Genomic DNA, 19,842 nt, shown 5'->3' on the forward strand with positions numbered 1-19,842 from the left:
CAATTCATCTATCCATCCATCCATCCAATATACAAATCTGCCAATCAAAGCTTCCTTTCTCGAGGGGGGGAGGCCATTTGTTTGAAAAGGCCTCTTCCGTCTACCGGCCCCGAGAAGGACTTGAAAACTTTAGGTTAGTTCCGTTTTATCCTGTGTGGTTAAGGAGGTCTTCCCAACTCCACGCAGTACTACGAGCATTTCATCAGTGAGTGAGAAGTTGGTTATTACAGAGTAGGTGATTTATCGGTTCGTTTGCGGAGCATAAAGGCTTAAGGGGGGTTGTTTCAGTCGGGAAAAAAGTTGAGGTCCAAGCGAGCAACCTGAGGGGTTTCGAGTAGAAGGTACAAACGGAGTGTGAAACTGGAGAGAGAGAGTGCTTTACGATATGCAAATTAGTTTGGGATTTAACACTTAAACTCCCATGAAGAAAATTATCCCGCGGACTACCAAGCTCGCGAAAAAAGTCGGAAGTCCAACTTTGACAAGCTGTATCTCGGCTCCCCTTGGACGGATTTTCAAAATTCAAAATGCAAAAGATGCGGACAGATGTCTAGATAATTTTTCTTTTTTGAAAAGTCAAAAAAAGATGCATTTACCCTAAGTTATGTAAGAATCAATGAAACAACTTTTTTTCAAAAAAGTCGGAAGTCGATTTTGATCAGCTATATCTTCGCTCCTTGAGGGCGGATTTTCAAAATTCAGAAAGCCAAAGATAGGGACAGATGTCCAAATGATGTTCCTTGTATGAAAAGTCAAAAATAGAGCCATTTACTCTAAGTTATGGGCGAACCAATAAAGAAACTTTTTTTCAACTCGTTTCATACGATTTGTCTTGACAGAAGATTGAAATATTATGTGATAATATTTATTAGATTCATATCACAGTGAAAGTGTAAACTTATTCATGATACGCAAGACCAATTCTGGACCGATGCGGCCACTTTGAGACCGGTTCCAGGTTCCTCGGTGAAACCCGGTGTATGGGAACATATAGTGTTTTTCGGAACGATCTGGCCACTTTGGAACCGGTTCCAGGTTCCCTGGTATAATCCGTAGTTCGGGAAGATAAGAGATTATTCGTGGAATATTTTTTTTCCTACCAGTATGACTATCCTAGTACATAATTTTCGAAATCAAACTCATTCATGATACTGAAGACCAATTCTGGACCGATGTGGCCACTTTGGAACCGGTTCCAGGGTTCCCGGAGAAATCTGGAGTACGGGAAGAATTGGTGTTGTTCGGGGAATATATTTTCCCTGCCAGTATGAGTATCCCAGTACAGAATTTTCGAAATCAAATTTATTCATGATACTCAAGAACAATTCTGGAACGATCTGGCCACTTTGGAACCGGTTTCAGGTTCCCCGGTGAAACCCGGAGTACGGGAACATATGGTGTTTGTTCGGGGAATATTTTTTTCCTGCCCCGGAGATATTCGGAGTACGGGAAGAATTGGCAAGAGAATTAGTGTTGTTCGGGGAATATATTTTTCCTACCAGCATGAGTATCCTAGTACAAAATTTTCGAAATCAAACTCATTCATGATGCTGAAGACCAATCTTGGAACGATCAGGCCACTTTGGAACCGGTTCCAGGTTCTCCGGAGAAATCCGGAGTACGGCAAGAATTGGTGATGTTCGGGGAATATTTTTTTCCTGCAAGTATGCAAAATCAAACTCATTCATGATACTCAAGACCAATCTAGGAACGATCTGGCCACTTTGGAACCGGTTCCAGGTTACCCGGAGAAATCCGGAGTATGGGAAGAATTGGTGTTGTTCGTGGAATATATTTTTCCTACCAGTATGAGTATCCTAGTACAACATTTTCAAAATCAAACTCATCCATGATGCTCAAGACCATTCTTGGAAAGATCTGGTCACTTTGGAACCGGTTCCAGGTTCCGGTCCCAAAGTGGCCAGATCGTTCGAAGAATGGTGTTGAGTATCATGAATGAAATTTCATTCTATACTAGGATACTCATACTGTCAGGAAAAAAATAATTCCCCGAACAACACCATATGTTCCCGTACACCGGGTATCACTGTGGAACCTGGAACCGGTCTCAAAGTGGCCGCATCGGTCCAGAATTGATCTTGAGTATCATGAATAAGTTTGATTTCGAAAATTCTGTACTAGGATACTCATACTGGCAGGAAAAAAAATATTCCACGAACAATCTCTTATCTTCCCGTACTTCGGGTTATACCAGGGAACCTGGAACCGGTCCCAACGTGGCTAGATCGTTCCAAGAGTGGTCTTGAGCATCATGGATGAGTTTGATTTCGAAAATTCTGTACTAGGATAGTCATACTGGCAGGAAAAAAAAATTCCACGAATAATCTCTTATCTTCCCGAACTACGGATTATACCAGGGAACCTGGCACCGGTTCCAAAGTGGCCAGATCGTTCCAAGAATGGTCTTCAGCATCATGAATAAGTTTGATTTCGAAAATTCTGTTCTAGGATACTCATACTGGCAGGAAAAAAATATTCCTCGAACAACACCATATGTTCCCGTACTCCGGATTTCTCCGGGGAACCTGGAACCGGTTCCAAAGTGGCCGGATCGTTCCAGAATTGTTCTTGAGTATCATGAATAAGTTTGATTTCGAAAATTCTTTACTAAGATACTCATACTGGCAGGGAAAATATATTCCCCGAACAACACCAATTCTTCCCGTACTCCAGATTTCTCCAGGGACCCTGGAACCGGTTCCAAAGTTGCCACATTGGTCCAGAATTGGTCTTCAGTATCATGAATGAGTTTGATTTCGAAAATTATGTACTTAGATACTCATACTGGCAGGGAAAATATATTCCCCGAACAACACCAATTCTTCCCGTACTCCGGATTTCTGGGACCCTGGAACCGGTTCCAAAGTGGCCACATCGGTCCAGAATTGGTCTTCAGTATCATGAATGAGTTTGATTTCGAAAATTATGTACTTAGATACTCATACTGGCAGGGAAAATATATTCCCCGAACAACACCAATTCTTCCCGTACTCCGGATTTCTCCGGGAACCCTGGAACCGGTTCCAAAGTGGCCACATCGGTCCAGAATTGGTCTTCAGTATCATGAATGAGTTTGATTTCGAAAATTATGTACTTAGATACTCATACTGGCAGGGAAAATATATTCCCCGAACAACACCAATTCTTCCCGTACTCCGGATTTCTGGGACCCTGGAACCGGTTCCAAAGTGGCCACATCGGTCCAGAATTGGTCTTCAGTATCATGAATGAGTTTGATTTCGAAAATTATGTACTAGGATAGTCATACTGGCAGGAAAAAAAATATTCCACGAATAATCTCTTATCTTCCCGTACTCCGGGTTATACCAGGGAACCTGGAACCGGTCCCAAAGTGGCCAGATCGTTCCAAGAGTGGTCTTGAGCATCATGGATGAGTTTGATTTCGAAAATTCTATACTAGGATACTCATACCGGCAGGAAAAATATATTCCCCGAAAAACACTATATGTTCCCATACACCGGGTTTCACCGAGGAACCTGGAACCGGTCTCAAAGTGGCCGCATCGGTCCAGAATTGGTCTTGCGTATCATGAATAAGTTTACACTTTCACTGTGATATGAATCTAATAAATATTATCACATAATATTTCAATCTTCTGTCAAGACAAATCGTATGAAACGAGTTGAAAAAAAGTTTCTTTATTGGTTCGCCCATAACTTAGAGTAAATGGCTCTATTTTTGACTTTTCATACAAGGAACATCATTTGGACATCTGTCCCTATCTTTGGCTTTCTGAATTTTGAAAATCCGCCCTCAAGGAGCGAAGATATAGCTGATCAAAATCGACTTCCGACTTTTTTGAAAAAAAGTTGTTTCATTGATTCTTACATAACTTAGGGTAAATGCATCTTTTTTTGACTTTTCAAAAAAGGAAAATTATCTAGACATTTGTCCGCATCTTTTGCATTTTGAATTTTGAAAATCCGTCCAGGGGGAGCTGAGATACAGCTTGTCAAAGTTGGACTTCCGACTTTTTCGCGAGCATGGGAGTTTAAGTGTTAATGTACTAGGACATCCTGGATGGGGCGGTTAGTGTGTGTGTGTGTGTGTGTGACACGTGTGTGTTACGGTGATGGGAAGTTGTTGCAAAATTAATTAGCAATTTTATGTGCCGGATTGTTTCCTCTTTGGTATGGAAAGGTGACCTAATCCGATTAGCAGAGGAGTCGGGTTGATCATGGGTCACAGAAAACAAGAGTTTTAACGATTTGGTTAATATCTTGTGACACGAAACGTGTAATCTTCAACTCGTGTTATAAGCTGCCTATGTTTTTTTTTGTTCAACGTGAATTATTTAATATAAATCTTAGATTTTGTTTAGTTAATCGTTTTGAAACACCATGCGTCTCCACTCAAGGTTGTTAACGATAAAATTATTGAGGCTAAATAACGATAATCTATCGTTATCGTTATCGTTATTTCAATAATTCTATCGACGATAAGATTATTGACGATAATTCATGTTTAACATCTTTCTAAAATCGACATAATTCAATCATATCATGTTAAATTTTCAATGCTTTCACCAAAAAATTGTTTTTTGAAAATCTAGTTAGTTCAAAGCAAAATGTATGCTCAAAATTGTTCACAAAATACCGTATTTTTTCTAATGGACTCAAATTCTCATAATTTGCAATGTAAGTATCAAACGAAGCATTTTTGTGTTTGCTTTTTCACTTTAATGGAGTTCTTAAATTTGCACAAAATATCGTTTTATTCGAAAATGTTTAAATTTTCATAATTTGCTTTTTTTCATAAAATGATTATTTTTACAAATTTCCAATTTTTTTCGAAAATACTAAATTTTTTAAAAATTAGCAATATGGATAAGACACAATTAGAATGTATTGTAAACCGGGGTGACATTGATAGGATTTCAATTTATTTTCGGAATATTTTCCATTTTGTAAGGTTTTTCTCAAGATTGTTATTTTTTAAACATGTACTGGGGTAGGGTAGGGTAGGCAACACAACAACTAAAAAAAATAATTGTTGCATTGATTCGTATTTTGAACTCCAGGGTAACTTTGATAGTCATAGTTTTTCTTGTTTAAATCAAATTTAAGGTGTTAAAATTTTATTTTTACGTCGAATTTACCAGCGCTTAGGTTGCTCATACAGTCTCTAAGAAAAAAAAAACAATGTTTATATTTAGTTAACTAAGTTTATAAGCTTTTTAAAAAATAAAAATACATTTCAGGTAAAATTTTAAAAAAAGTCACAATTTTGCCTGAAATTTGTTTAAACTAGTTTTGTTTATAAAATCATCAAATCATATTACACTCTGAACTGAAATCGAAGCAAGAACCACAAGTTTTCACATTTTATATGACATTTGTTCTAACAAAAATGTCTATAAATTGGGAGATTTTTTAAAAGTATGTTTCAAAAACACATAATATCAATTATTTACAAATTTATTTTACCTTCTCCTAGTGTAAAATTGCCCAAAGAATCCGAAAATTCATTTCGTTTTCCGATTCGAAATCATGTTCATTGAGAAAATTATGACACTTTGAGAAGTTTAAAGTAATGACTTTCATCAACATTTTCTTAACTAAAGTTAACTAACTTTTTAAACTTTTCAAAATTTTATGAAAACTTCATTTTGTTGAAAAATCTCAAACCTGTCAGAGTCATCCCGGCTATCAAAGAAACCTTGTTTTACGGTATTTTTGAAGCATGCAAAATTTCGCTTCGTTTGATACCCATATTGCATATTTTAATAATTTGAGTATTTTCGAAAAAATACAGTAATTTGTGAAGATTCTACTATTTAAAAAAAACTCTAATAAATTAAAAAAGCATACGAAATTTAATTTTTTTTGATAACCACATTGCAAATTTTGTAAATTTTAGCATTTTCGTGCAAATACGGTATTTTGTGAAAATTTGAGTATTTCCAACAAAAAACTCTAATAAAGTGAGAAAGCATAAAAAATTTTGATTCGTGTGATTCCCATATTGCATATTTGGAAAATTTGAGTATTTTTGAAAAAATACGATATTTTGTGAAAATGTTAGTATTTTCAACAAAAAAAACTCTAATAACATGAAAAAGCATACATAATTTCGCTTCGTTTGATACCCATATTGTGAATTTGAGTACTTTCGAAAAAAACGGTATTTTGTGAAATGTTTTAGTTTTTTACAAAAATACTTTTATAAAGTGAAAAAAGCATTAACAAATTTCGCTTCGTTTGATAACATATTGCATATTTTGAATATTTGAATATTTAGAAATAAAACTGTATTTTATTAAAATTTTAGTTAAAAAAAATACTTGAATAAAGTGAAAAAAGCATACAATAATTCGCTTCGTTTGATACCCATACTGCATATTTTTAAAATTTGAGAATTTTCGAAAAAAAACGGTATTTTGTGAAAATAAAAAAAAAACAAAATTTTACTTCGTCTGATACTTATATTGCAAATTATGAAAATTTGATTATTTTCGAAAAATACTAAATTTCTAAACAATTTTTAGTACATATTTATACTTTGAAACTTATTACATTTTCAAAACAATATATTTTTAGTGGAGGTATTGAAAATTTAAAATGATACGGTGGAATTAATCATTTTAGAAATATTTCAAAAATGAATTATCGTTCATTATCGGCGATAATATTATCGCCGATAGAATTATCGAAAAAACGGTAACGATAACGAAAAATTATCGTTATCTTCGTGACGATATTGTTATCGAATAATAACCTTGGTCTCCACTTAATTCAAACAGACAAAATAGAAGCGCACTCACCTTGGCGGCGTTGGAGCTGTACGGCTCGTCGAACAGGGACCACATCTGCGGCTTCAGATGCTGCCACCAGTTCACCTTGCCCTTATTGTAAGCGTCTTCGAAACCGAACTTTTTCGCGACCTCCTCGTCGGTAGGTTTTTCCGTATCTAAATCTAGCCTATCTAAAACAGCCAACGTTTCCTGCGTGTTCCGGTGCTGGAATTAGAAAAAAATGAAAAATATCATTATTAATCTGTTGGGGGGAGCTTTTTGACGAGCTTTTAATGCTGTTTGCTTTGGATGTGATCCAAGGACATAAATTGGATAGTTGATGCTGAGCAAATGGAGGCAGTTTAAATTTCATCGCGAGATCAGAGCGGAATCATCATCATTCAGCGACAACCGGGTTGGAAAACAACGGAAAATAAACAAAACAAACGCCCCTCCCGAGGGTATTAATCACTGTCAAAGTGCAAAGCTCGGGATTTTGTGTACGTGTGTGTGACTCAATCCTCTAAAACGATGAGATAACAAACAAAAATCAAATGATTAATGAATACGACGACATGGAAAGCCTGATTAGCACAAGCGGCTTTTGATTAAAAGCTGTCGGAATGGCGTACTGGCTGAAAGGCTTGAAAATTTGCTATGAAGTGGGTCTTATTTGTGAATTTTGATTAATGTTTCGTCCTGAATAAAGATATTTAAAATTCAAAGATTAAATCATCCTATCTGTTGCTCGAAGCTTTTTATTGCTTTTCAGAACTTGAAAACCACACTTTCCACTCAATATTCAAAGGAAAAAAAAAGAAGCATCAGAAAAAGGACACTTCTTTTCCCACGGAGTCCCCCGCTGTGACGCTCTGGCTCCTTCCTTGGAGGATTCCCTTCTGCTTTCAATTTTTCTTCTTGATCCGATCCTCGTCAGCGCAATAAAGCATTCTGGAAGCTTTCGCTTTCGCAAGCCATTCTGCGGCACATAATTTAATAATAAAGCCTCTTTCTCACTCTCTTTCTCTTTCTGGCACTCGGAAACCGAACTGGAATTTTTCAGTAGGACAGAAAAGCTCCAAATGCTCTGTCGTTCAAAGCGTAAAAAAAACGAAACGGCTTTTAGCCCAATTTTGGGTGACACACACATACTCTCATAAAATGACATTCACATCCAAATGAAGTGCGGGTTTTTGGTTGGGACATTTTTGAGTGCAGTAAGGTGGGTTGCATAATTTTAAAATTGGAAAGAAATTATGCATAATTATTTTTTTTCAAGTTTAAAAAATATATCGAAAAAAGTTTAAAAAAAAATTCAGCTAAAATTATCGAAAATACTGCACAAAAATGCACAATTCAATTGGGATATTTAAATTATTGTACAGGTTTTTTTTAATTGTCCTATTTGAGGTTGTTAAGTTTAAATATGACTTCCAAACTGCTATAATCTGGGAATGTGAAATGCAATAAACCTCTCAAATTTTACTGAGTTGCTAAGTTATCAAAGAAAAACCAAGGGAAAATGTTTATAAAAATCATCAGCTTAACTGAATTAATATATTAATAAATAACATTATGCTATTTGAAATAACCCGAGTTTCTCTTTTTAAATTAATTTAATTTTGAATATCCAATATTTTATTTTTGTTTTTGGACAATTAACTCAAAAAAAAAACATAAAAAATTAAAAAAAAGGTTAAATATGGCCGTTGCAAATATTTTTCATAGCTTATTTAGTCCCTCCCCCCACCCCTTCAGATCACCAAGAAAAATCAAGGGGCAAAAAAATTTTAAACACTTCAAAATTTCAATGGAAATAGACCTGCAATCAGCTGAAAACATTTTAAAACGATTTTTTCCTGCAGTGATAATCTTTTTTTAGCATTTTTGAGATTGCTTGAAAATATTTTGAATTTTTTAGAAAATCCGTTTTTTATATTTTGATATTTTTAGAAAATCCAGTTTTTTTCGCGAAAAAGAAAAATTATGTCGTCAATACTTCCATAGTTTGAAAACTAATGATTTTTTTTTTTCAAATGATTGCATCTTAAAACACTTTTTTTTTCGTTCAAATCTTAAAACCATGGTTTGCATTTTTTTTTTGCTCCCCCTTCGACTTTGGTCAGAGTCAAAGGCCATAAACTTTAAAAAAAAATTAAAAAAAATCTTTCATTTCGATTTGGAAAACTACTCAATGTTTAAGAATCAAAATAAAAAATAAAAAAATATTTCAGATATCACTGATGATATAGGCATGAAAATGATCCAAATTTGCTAACATAATTGTAATTAATCATTAAATCTAAAATAATTAATTTTTATTAAAAAAATCAGGGTTATCTAAGATATAAGTTTGCTGTTTCGCAAGATTGTTAACATTAATTAAATTATTTGATATCTATCCATAATATTTTGAGTATTTTTTTTTTCTATTCGCAAATGATTAAATTGGCATATTTAATTGATTATTTAATGTTCTTCATTTAAAGGTCTATGGTTCAAAACGTAATAAAACATCTTGAGTTTTTAAATTAATTTTGCAAATTCTTTTTGCCTTAAAATATTGAAAATTTGACTCATAACAGTAAAAGTAAGTGTAAATAAAAGTGTAAAAGTAAATATAACATGACATAAATTTAATCACATTTACAATTTTTACAGTGCATTGATTAAGGCCATAAAAATGTTTTGTGAAATATCTCAAATTAATCTTACCATTTTAAATTATTATTATTCCCGCTACATTTTTTTCTGAAAACTATAAGTACTGCTGAGTTGGTTCAACAAATGCCTGATCGTTAATTTTCAATTGTAATGAGGTCTGCACAGCTGATTCCACGTAGATTTTTCCCGCCAATAATGACAGGAAACGCTGACAAACGGAATATGTGCCAAAATCATAAGTGGTTTTTAACATATGAACACCCAAAGTAAAAATATATCTCAAAATCTGCAACATTGGATTTGCTGCAGAAAATGTCATATTTTATAACATTTTTTGCAGCAAGCCCGTAGATCATTTTTGCCCGCGTGTAAACATGTCAGCGATCTGCAGTTCTCACCAACACATATAATGCTGGCCCGTCCCCGAGCAACACTCCAAAGAGAAGCATATGTTGGTGCTCTTTCACTCCATTTTCATCAAGCGTCCATGGCGCGGTGGTAGCGTGTCGGATCAATAACCAAGAAGGCCATAAAAATGTTTTGTGAAATATCTCAAATTAATCTTACCATTTTAAATTATTTTTTTTGTGACAGATTAAAATTTATTATGGATTTATTTTAACTTCCACTCAATTCTGGTTAGAGCACAAATTTTGAAAAAAAAAAAAACCAGGGTGACATTGATAGGATTTCAACTTTTTTTTTTTTTCAAATATGATTAAACTGGTAAGGCTTTTCTTATGATTTTTATATGATTTTAAGACATGTACTGGGCTGAGTCACATAATTTCTATGCACGTATTTAAAAAAATCAATAGTGCTTTGAAAAATTGTTTCATTGAAAATTGGTATTTAAAAAATTGAGGTGACTTTAGTCACTGAGATTCTTAAATAATCAGCCTTAAAAGAAGAAAAATTAATTAATTACTTCAAATTGGCTATCTTTACTAACTTTTAATTAAATTTATATAAATTTGAGGTTAAGTAAATAAAATGATTCAAGTATTATCAAAAATCATTAGAACTTGATTTGTCATAAAATAAATTTTTTTTGCCTCCAAAACCAACTAGCATGATTATTTGTTTTACAAATTAACTAAAAATCTGAAGATATTTTTGATTTCTAATTAACTTGTAACCTAGAAACTGATGTTCTTAGTGTAAAATTGTTCAAAGAACCCGATAATGTAGTCAGTTTTCCGATTCGAACTCATTTCAATTGAAAAAAAAACCTGTCGCTTTGAGAGTACCTGTATAAATAATCGTGTTTATCAATGTTTTAATATTTAAAGTTAACTAACTTTTGATACCATTCAAAATTGGTTGAAAACTACTTCTTGGATTCTTTAAACACTTTTCTACTAAGCTCAGTATGATTTCATACCATTCTGTCTGTATTTAACCCACCGGCAGTCGCGTACTTGTACTTTGTACACACTCTGTAAGGACACTTGTAAGATATGCCAAAACACGCGACTTCCTAAAAGTTAATTTGTATTTTTGATTTTGCAAAAAAAAAAATACATTAACCTATCAATTTCAACACGTTTTACGGTACCATAGTAAGGATTATTCTTTGAGGTTTTCTCAGATCGACTTTTTCTGAAGCTTGGATGTTTTTTTTTTTTAATTTCTTATGATCCTTTTAGGAGATTGGTAATTATTTAAATAAAAATAAAGGTATTTGAAAAAAAAAACAAAAACTTTTTTTTTTATTTCCGATTAACAAAGTTGCTGAGCTGGTAACTGACCCCACCATTTAAAACTTATAAATAGTACCTTCAACCCCACCATGCTGAACGGCTCATGGTTCACCACCTCCCCCTTCTTTTCATACCCACACCCCCACTAGGCGTGTCCTTTTACCCTCATTCCCATCCATCCAATGTTAACGAGACAGAGAGAAAAGTGTAGCAAATAAAAGCAAGAAAACGCCAAGATATAGAACTGGATGGCTGAGGAGAAAAATGTGTATAACAAGCAAATATGTAAATGGAGAAAACGACACTCATCCGGTTGGTGCCAGATGTCTTGCTTATTGAAGTCGTCATCCCCGACGACGAGGACGGCCACGCCAGGACAGACATCTCTCCAAGAGTTCCCATTTCGGTTGAAGTCGAGCCCAAGAAGTGGAAAATTGCACTGAAGAAACATGTCTATTTAGTAAGAAGCAGAGGGGCAAAAAAAAGGTTTTTCTTCCCACCACCACCCGAACGGAAAACCCTCGACGAACGATTTGAATTGTGTAAACTGTGACGGAAAATGTAGGTGTTTGTGTGTGGGTGAGTTTGAATTGAGGGTTGAAAAGTGCGGTTTTCTGCTGACAAACCGATTTTGATGCTCGAAGAAAGCAGGAACAACAAAAAAAAGCAATTTTTGAACAGCAGTTGGACAGAAAGAAGGTCATGTCCGTTTGATGGCTTCATTGCAGGTTCGGTTTCTGATTGTGATTGTTATCTTTAAGAGTGGGTGGGTGGTTGGTTTGGCATGATTCCATTCCGAGAACGCGATGACTTGCTCAAACCTTTAATCGTGTTGGAATGCACATTTTGCTTCTAGAGTGGGTGCGACTAGGGATGGTCGAAAAGTATCCACAAAAGCTCACCTGGGTGTACGTCATCCAGCAGCACGGTTCTACTTGGTTGGAATCTAAGCCCCAGAAGGACAGCTCCTCCTCGAACAGTGGTCCGCACACGTCCGTCGGGTAGTGCAGTTTACCCGTTCTGAAAAAAGGATAAATTAGAAAAGCAGTCAGTTAGTTATGAGTTGGGGAAAAGTACTGATTTAATTCTTATCAAATTCATAATTCCATCTTATCATTACTTTGAGTACTGATTTCAATGTTTTTCCGACAGTCATTTTTTCCTGATTTCTCGAAGTCAAACTTTCTTGGGATGGGTCAATCTTTATGGGATTTGGGCAAATGGGAGACATGGCCTGTGTGTGTGTGTGTGTGTGGTCCAATCCAATACCCGCTAACTAGAGCGTCCAATTTCCCGGGGTTACAGAATTCCCGGGAAACGGGAAATTTTCAACAAATTTCCCGGGAAATCCCGGGAATTCCATAGAATAGAAATTTTCTAAAATCTGTCTTTTAATTCGCTCAAAATATCACAAAAATATGATTAGAATTTTCTATTGATAAGAAGTAGTAGCTAGGTATATTTTTTTAAATCAAAGTGATTGGAAAGTGAGTAAAATGAATCCATGCTCCAAAACGATAAAATTGCTTTTGAATACCTCTCTGTGACCAGTTTGAGAGAAAATGATAAAGAATAAAATTGATAATTTAGATTATATGAAAAAAAAAATAAATCATGCAGCAAATATGTTTTTCAAGGCAAAACATTGAAATGAAAAAAAAAAACATAATAAAGAAAATATGTGTTTCATGACAAATAATTTATCCAGAACAAATCTGACTGGTTTGATCCATGAATAAATCGATAAGCATTGAATTTACTTTAAAAATCTGCTATTCACTTGAAATACCATTTTTATGTAATCACAACTCAAAGTTTTCAAATGTTTGGAGCGAGTATTTGAAATATGTTTGCATTTTTTGGGCACTTTTTATATAATACGAAGTAGCCAAACGGAGCCGGTTTGGCAAATGGGAGACATGGCCTTCAACTTTTTTAATATCAGCCAAAATTGAAAAAAGTTTTTTAATCAGGATGATGTCAGCGACCATTTGCAAAAACATTTTTCATAAAAAAGCAATTCCATCAACATTTTCACAACATTTTTCGCTACAACTGCGATAACTTGAAAATTTAAGCGATGGCCTATAAGTTTTTTTTGTATGGACTGTTGTCCACGAGGGGGGGGGGGGATGAGATTTCAAAAAAAAAGTGTTTACGTGGTTTATGGATGGTCCCTTAAAAGACCAACTAATCATGTTTAATTTGCGTTCAAGACGGCTCAAATCGGTTGAAACAGCTCGGAATTACTTTTTTTTTTATGTTCGTTGCATTTCAGCTGATTTATTCAAAGTTGGGAACAGAGTTAACGAGTGCTTAAAAAGTGGAATAAATCTGTTGAAAAAAAAGTTACAAAATAACCTTCGACTCTTGAAAAAAAAATTTAGCGAAAATCAACGAAAACGGCAATTTTTTGGACCACCTTAACATGGCGTAGGTCACTCTAATGGCCTAACAAAAATAAAAACGAGTCTAATTATATTGGCCAATAACCCCAGAAAAAAATTGAGCCCGATAGGAGAACGTTTTTATAGAATATTCATGAGCTTTGCTATAATCATAATAAAAACTTGCTATTTTACCTGATTTTTGTTATGATTTACAAACTTATAACATTTCATTGATTTTTAAGTGTATTTGTGAGGATTTTTTCAAATATTTAGATTTAAGATATCTTTATTTTTAGCATATTTTTTAAACAGTAAAAAAAATAAAATCGTATTATCAAAAAAAAAATCTTAAATTTTTGAAATATTTGAAATAATGTATCAAATTATCGAAATTTGATCATATCAACTGTATCAAAAAGTAGTGCAACACACAAAAATGCGTCAAAATTTATTGAAATAATATTGAGGGTTTCTGTTAAATGCATTTACTACATCAGGGTATGTTTGAAAAATAGATGCATTGGAATGATGCGTTTGATGTCTCTTAAAGATTTTCCTGCTACATATTTTTCTAGAAACTTTTTTAAATATTGCACAACTGGTTTCATTTCGTTATCATGTTCAACAAATTTAGCTCGATCGTTAAGTTTCAATTTTAATGTAATTTTTGAGCTTTCTCATTAAGTTTTTATTTTTCGATTTGTCTAAATTTTTGAAAAATTAAGATAGATTTTTTCGAGGCGATCAGACGGGACCATTTAAGGTTATGTAAATTCAGACCATTTCTTAAACTGCTTCTAATTTTAGATAAGTAAGTCAGATCTTGAAAATTCTTAATCCACAAGAAAGGTTTTCATATATGCTTTCTAAAAATATACAACATGTGAGGGTTTCATGAAAAAAACACCCTTTTTACCATAATTTTAATTTAATATGAAACAGTTTTTTTAACATAACTTTTTAAATACATGATAAAACTGCATGAATTTAAATAGCAACTTAGGGGACGTTAAGGCGGATCGATTAAAACCATTCCGGCCAAAATCGGTTGAGCCTGTGACGAGATATTCCAGTGACATTGATTTGATACACATGTCTACATACAGCCAAAAACACAGACATTTGCTCAACTGGTGATTCTGAGTCGATATGTACAAATGAAGGTAGGTCTAGGAGGTCTAACTAAAAAGTTCGTTTTTCGAGTGATTTTATAGCCTTTCCTCAGTAAGGTGAGGAAAGCAAAAACACTTAACAAAATTAATTATTTGTCAAAAAGGAAAGTAAGAAAGGTATCCAAAAAAGAAAAAAAGAAAAAATCAAACAGATCACTCGGTCTCAAGATATTTTAATTAAAATTAAAAAAAAATGGTTCCTTTTTTGACTAAACCAAGTTTTTTCCAAAAAATTTCATCAAATTGATTTTGGTATTGCAAAATAATAAATCTGAATACTTTAATTCAGATTTATTATTTTGCAATACTAAAATCAATTTGCTGGAAAATTTTCGCTCATACCCATATAGCAGAAACAAAACAAAAGCGTATTTTTGAAAATACGTAGTTTTATGAAAATGTCAAAAATAAAAAATATTTGGGTATGTTTTTGAAAAAGCCTTGTTTTGTGAAAATGCAGTAAATATCAAAGTATTCCCGATTACAGTCCAGACTCAATAATCTGATGCTTCAATTATCCGAAGTTTTGATAACTTATTTGCATTATTTTTTTTAATTTTTATTATTTTAAGCATCAAATCCGAATTATGTGACCCCATTTCAATCAAATTTGAATGTTTCATTACCTTTTAAATTAAAATTAAATTATTTTCAATATTTCATCACTGCCATTGTGGCCGCCATCTTGGATTTTGAAATTCTGAATCACTTTAGAGTTCACAGAAAAAAAATCATTGTAATATTACATCTGGAAAGGGGTACATCTTTCATGTTAGAAAAATGTGTAATTTTACCTCTGAAAATGTGTAATTTCACCACTATTCTGGTGTAATGTCGCATTTTTAGTCTAAATTGAGGTAAAATTACATCATAAAAGAGGTAATATTCAACCAGGGCTGTGGAGTCGGAGTCGGAGTCGGAGCCGGAGTCGGTGGAGTCGGGTCTTTTTGGGGACCTGGAGTCGGAGTCGGAGTCGGAGTCGTCAAAACTCTAACAACTGGAGTCGGAGTCGGAGCCGGAGTCGGCTAAATTTTAAGAGCTGGAGTCGGAGTCGGAGTCGGAGCCGAGGATTTCTGATAACCCGGAGTCGGAGTCGGAGCCGGAGTTATCTTAAATTCAACAAAAAATATGTTTTTTTTTGTTGTTTAGTATTTCCTATAGATCAGCTTAATTTACAAACATCTCATATTTTTATTTGATTTATCAGATGCCATTGTGTTTTTGAAGCTTTTTATTGTGATTGAAAAGCTCTAATTGTGTTATTACACTATAATCACTAAATGATAACCTCTTACCCAAGTATGTAGTACCATAATTTAAAAAAATAATAGAAAAAATATTGGTTATGTAGTCAGACATATCTGATTGATTCTTGAATGCTTCCTTTTGCCTATATTTAAGTGCCCTTTCAATTCAAATTTGACCAAATTTCATCCAGTTATTTCTGAAAAAAAAAGTACACACACACAGTCATATTTTACCCCAATAGCATATGTCTTGGTACGAGGTACATAAAAAGATTAAAAATAGTTATCACTGTTTTTGCAAATCGAAAAAGAGTCACTGACAGTTTAACTTTTGTAACGAATAATCAACGATAATAACCCAAGTAACATTTTAGGCTTTATCAAAGCTGTCACAACCGCTATAAAACCTATCAGCCAAAACCAACATTAAAACCCCTTAGTCGTAACAAACTCCCCAGAACCTTGATAAACCCCACTTAAAACCCAAAAGGACCTCCGCTAAAGGTTGTTACGGCCTATTTATAAAACCTACATAGGAGTTCAAGGCTTTACAACTGAATCCTAACAACATCCTCAAAGCCTTGATAAAACCTTTGTTAAAACCTAGTCAGGAGTTATGGAAAAATGACATTTCATACGTCTTCAAACGTCTTATGCCAAATAGGTTTTATTTTGGCAAAAATAAGTCTTCGTCTTGCCAAATGAAATTATGGAGATGGTTGTCAAAAATGGCGATGATAAATAATAGATATTAGAGGTAATCCAAATAATTTAAAAGCTTATTTCTCACAATTGATAGCTCAAATTCAGCTGCGGTTGAAATTTTATTGATAAATGTAGGGGAGATAGAGCCAAAAAATACAACTCGCTTCATCAAAAATCAATATTTTGTAATCACAGTGTTTAATGTTAAAAAATATTTTATTGCAATTCTTTGAAAAAAATGTTCAAAATATTTTCAAACATCTATCGCTATATAAATCATACCAGAAATTCAGCATAAATGTGTGTTTCCATCAAATTTAAATAAAATTTTTCAGTTTTCTATTTTTTCAATCAAGATGGCGGTCAATCATATTCAATCAGAGCACGCGTTTAGTGCCATATTTATGCACTGCTATTTGGCCGCGATAAATGCTCTTTTAGGAGCTTATGGTTTTAAGTGAGCTTTTTACATGCCTACTGGCACTTGACAGCTACAACACCCTAAGTTTTAACAAAGCATGCGATAAAACCGTTTGGCATGGCATTGCCATCTGGTTTTCAAGCTTCTATTAAAACTTTCAAAAAACCTTATTGAAAGCCAGTCGGCTTTTATTTCCACCCGGTTTTATGTCCAAGGCATAAAACCCTGTTAGAACCTATTAATTAGCTCTTGCTTGTTGGTTGCGGTGAATGCCCAAATAAAACTCTTAGGCAATCAAGATGCTACAATAAACCTTTAATAAAACTTGGTGGTGGCTAGTTGGTTTAAAAATGTTACTTGGGAACAATCTCTTACTTGGAACTCAACATGCGCATTTTGTTTATCACTAAGTACAAGAAAATCAATATGTTGCATTTAAAATAATTGAAACTAACAAAAAATATCAAAAGAAGTTGCAACAAATTTTTAATTAATCATTGATTGTTGATGTTGATGTTGATTTTAGTTAAACTATTTTGATATCGTTGCAAATTATCGTTGAACAAATCTCAAGAATTCAGTACAAAAATGAACTAATAAAAAAATTTATAGAACAAAATGTAGGATTTTAATTTATTTTTCAAATATTATACAAAAAACAAAATCAAAATATTATCAACTGGTACGAATTTTCTCATACTGTATGTCCCACGCCAATATGACGCAAGGTGATAATCATTACATAAAAATGTACCTTAAAAAATTAAATATTTGAGACCTAGAAAATATTTTACTTGTGGATATTTGTTTTTTATTATATTTTAAGTTTTTTCATATATTTTGATGGAGGCGCAAGATCATTCATAAAGCTTCGTTTTAGGGGAAGATTCACGAAGTATCGTGCGCCTCCTTTTTAAAGTATATAAAATTTTAAAATTAAAATAAATTAAAAATTTCCAGGGTAAAATATTTTCCATGTCACAGATATTTGAAAAGGACATCTTAAGCGTCCTTTCCACGAAGAAATTGTTTAGATACATTGATTTGCAATAATAATCTCCTTCAGCCATGGCGTGATGTCCATGTACGTCTTAAAAAAACAAAAAAAAAATGTTTCGTTTAAAATTGTCATTTTAAAAACAAGGTGCCTGTCACTGTGCTTTTTACAAATGTCAGCCTGAAAGTGAGCAAATTGAATTTTAATGTTCAATAGATCATTAAGGCCAGGTTTCTTTTAGTTATTCTTTCAAAATAACAATTTAATATTTAAATTTATTAGCTTTGAAAAAAATATTTTCAAATTTGAGGTTAAGCAAATAAATCCAAATTTACTTACAAAACTGTTCTTCTCAAAATGCCTCTAAAACTGAAGATATTTTTTGATTTCTGTTTCCATAACGTATAAAACTTGTAACCTAGAAACTTTTTTTCCGTTTATTTACTTTACTTTACTTTTACTTAACTTATTTTTCATGAGAAAAACATGACGCTTAGAGAGTATTCAAATGATCATATTTATCAATGTTTTAAACATAATTACCTAATAATAGCTAACTAACTTTTGAAACATTTAAAAATATGTGAAGTCGGAGTCGGAGTCGGAGCCAACCATTTGTTGAAAGCTGGAGTCGGAGTCGGAGTCGGAGTCGGCTAGAGTTGGTAGGCCGGAGTCGGAGTCGGAGTCGGAGCCAACCATTTGTTGAAAGTCGGAGCCGGAGTCGGAGTCGGAGTCGGCTAATCTTAGAAAGCCGGAGTAGGAGTCGGAGTCGGAGTCGTTTGAAATATGACCTGACTCCGCAGCCCTGTATTCAACCTTCTAACATACACCTTCCAAATTTACACTTTTTTTTTGCTGTGTTGTTAAGGGGTCATAATGTAATAATTATCCCAACATTCGATTCGTCGAAGCGAAATTTTGCCAAGGTCTTCGGATAATCGAGTCTGGATTGTATTTTATATCCATAATATAAGTATCTTATCTTTATAAAAAATCTGATAATTTGAAAAACGATTAAGATGTTACCGAATTCTATTAGACATTCCAGACAATTTTATACCCAAATTGCAAAAACATGGTTTGATAATTGATCTGATTTGCTCTTGATTTGCTCAAATAGTTGCAAAGTTATGATTAAAAGAAAAAAAAATCTTCAAAAAAGAAGACGGTACCAAAAATAGAGGGATGGTCCAATCAGCTCCAAACTTAGGATTTCTGATAACTATCGGTAGATGAACGTTCCCTCCAAGTTTGGTCCAGATCGGTTAAGGTCGAGTCCAAAATTGTAACCAGTTGACCTGGAATGACTCATATAGTGATGGCAAAATAAAACTACAATTCATTTATGAACATTTCATTTACATTACACACTTCCTTGCTCCCGTGGGAAATTCACGGTAGAAATTCAACGTGAAAAAAAATCCACTCTGCCCAGTTCATTTGCCATTCGGAGAGCGAAAAAAAAAAGAACCTGCCAACTGCAGCAGCCAGACCCATCAGAGTGAAAACAAATTGAAAAAAAAAACCTTTTATCACAGAATGGGCCAAGTGCAAGTGCACACTTCGATTCAATTCAATTGAGAAGCATATTTCGCTAGTTTGCATCATCGAATGCAATGCTTTCCGCGCCAAAAGGGTCCATCCTACTCCCAGCTACCAGGGGGGAGGCACATCAGCTGTGCTTCTGATATTGTGGATGTCAGAGGAGAAACGAGGGGAAAGTGTAGGAAACATGACGCGTAGCAGCAGTTCCATGCATTCCGGCAT

At 33.8% G+C, this 19,842-nt stretch overlaps 1 protein-coding gene across 4 annotated transcripts in view; it reads right to left on the reverse strand.

Moving 5' to 3' along the window:
- Positions 1 to 19,842, reverse strand: part of LOC120417731 (potassium voltage-gated channel protein Shaw-like) — a 225,162-nt gene that overhangs the window by 22,825 nt on the left and 182,495 nt on the right. For all 4 annotated transcript variants that reach the window (XR_005605501.2, XM_039579888.1, XM_052707324.1 and 1 more), the window contains 2 exons: positions 12,046 to 12,163; positions 6,807 to 7,001 (listed from right to left, as the gene is read on the reverse strand). Coding sequence is in view for 3 of the 4 variants with exons in the window: in XM_039579888.1 (XP_039435822.1) it covers positions 6,807 to 7,001; positions 12,046 to 12,163 (313 nt within the window). In the remaining variant the exon portion in view is untranslated. The remainder of the gene's footprint in view (positions 1 to 6,806; positions 7,002 to 12,045; positions 12,164 to 19,842) is intronic.

Source organism: Culex pipiens, chromosome 2 (genome assembly GCF_016801865.2).
Source record: "Culex pipiens pallens isolate TS chromosome 2, TS_CPP_V2, whole genome shotgun sequence".
Lineage (NCBI taxonomy): Eukaryota > Metazoa > Arthropoda > Insecta > Diptera > Culicidae > Culex > Culex pipiens.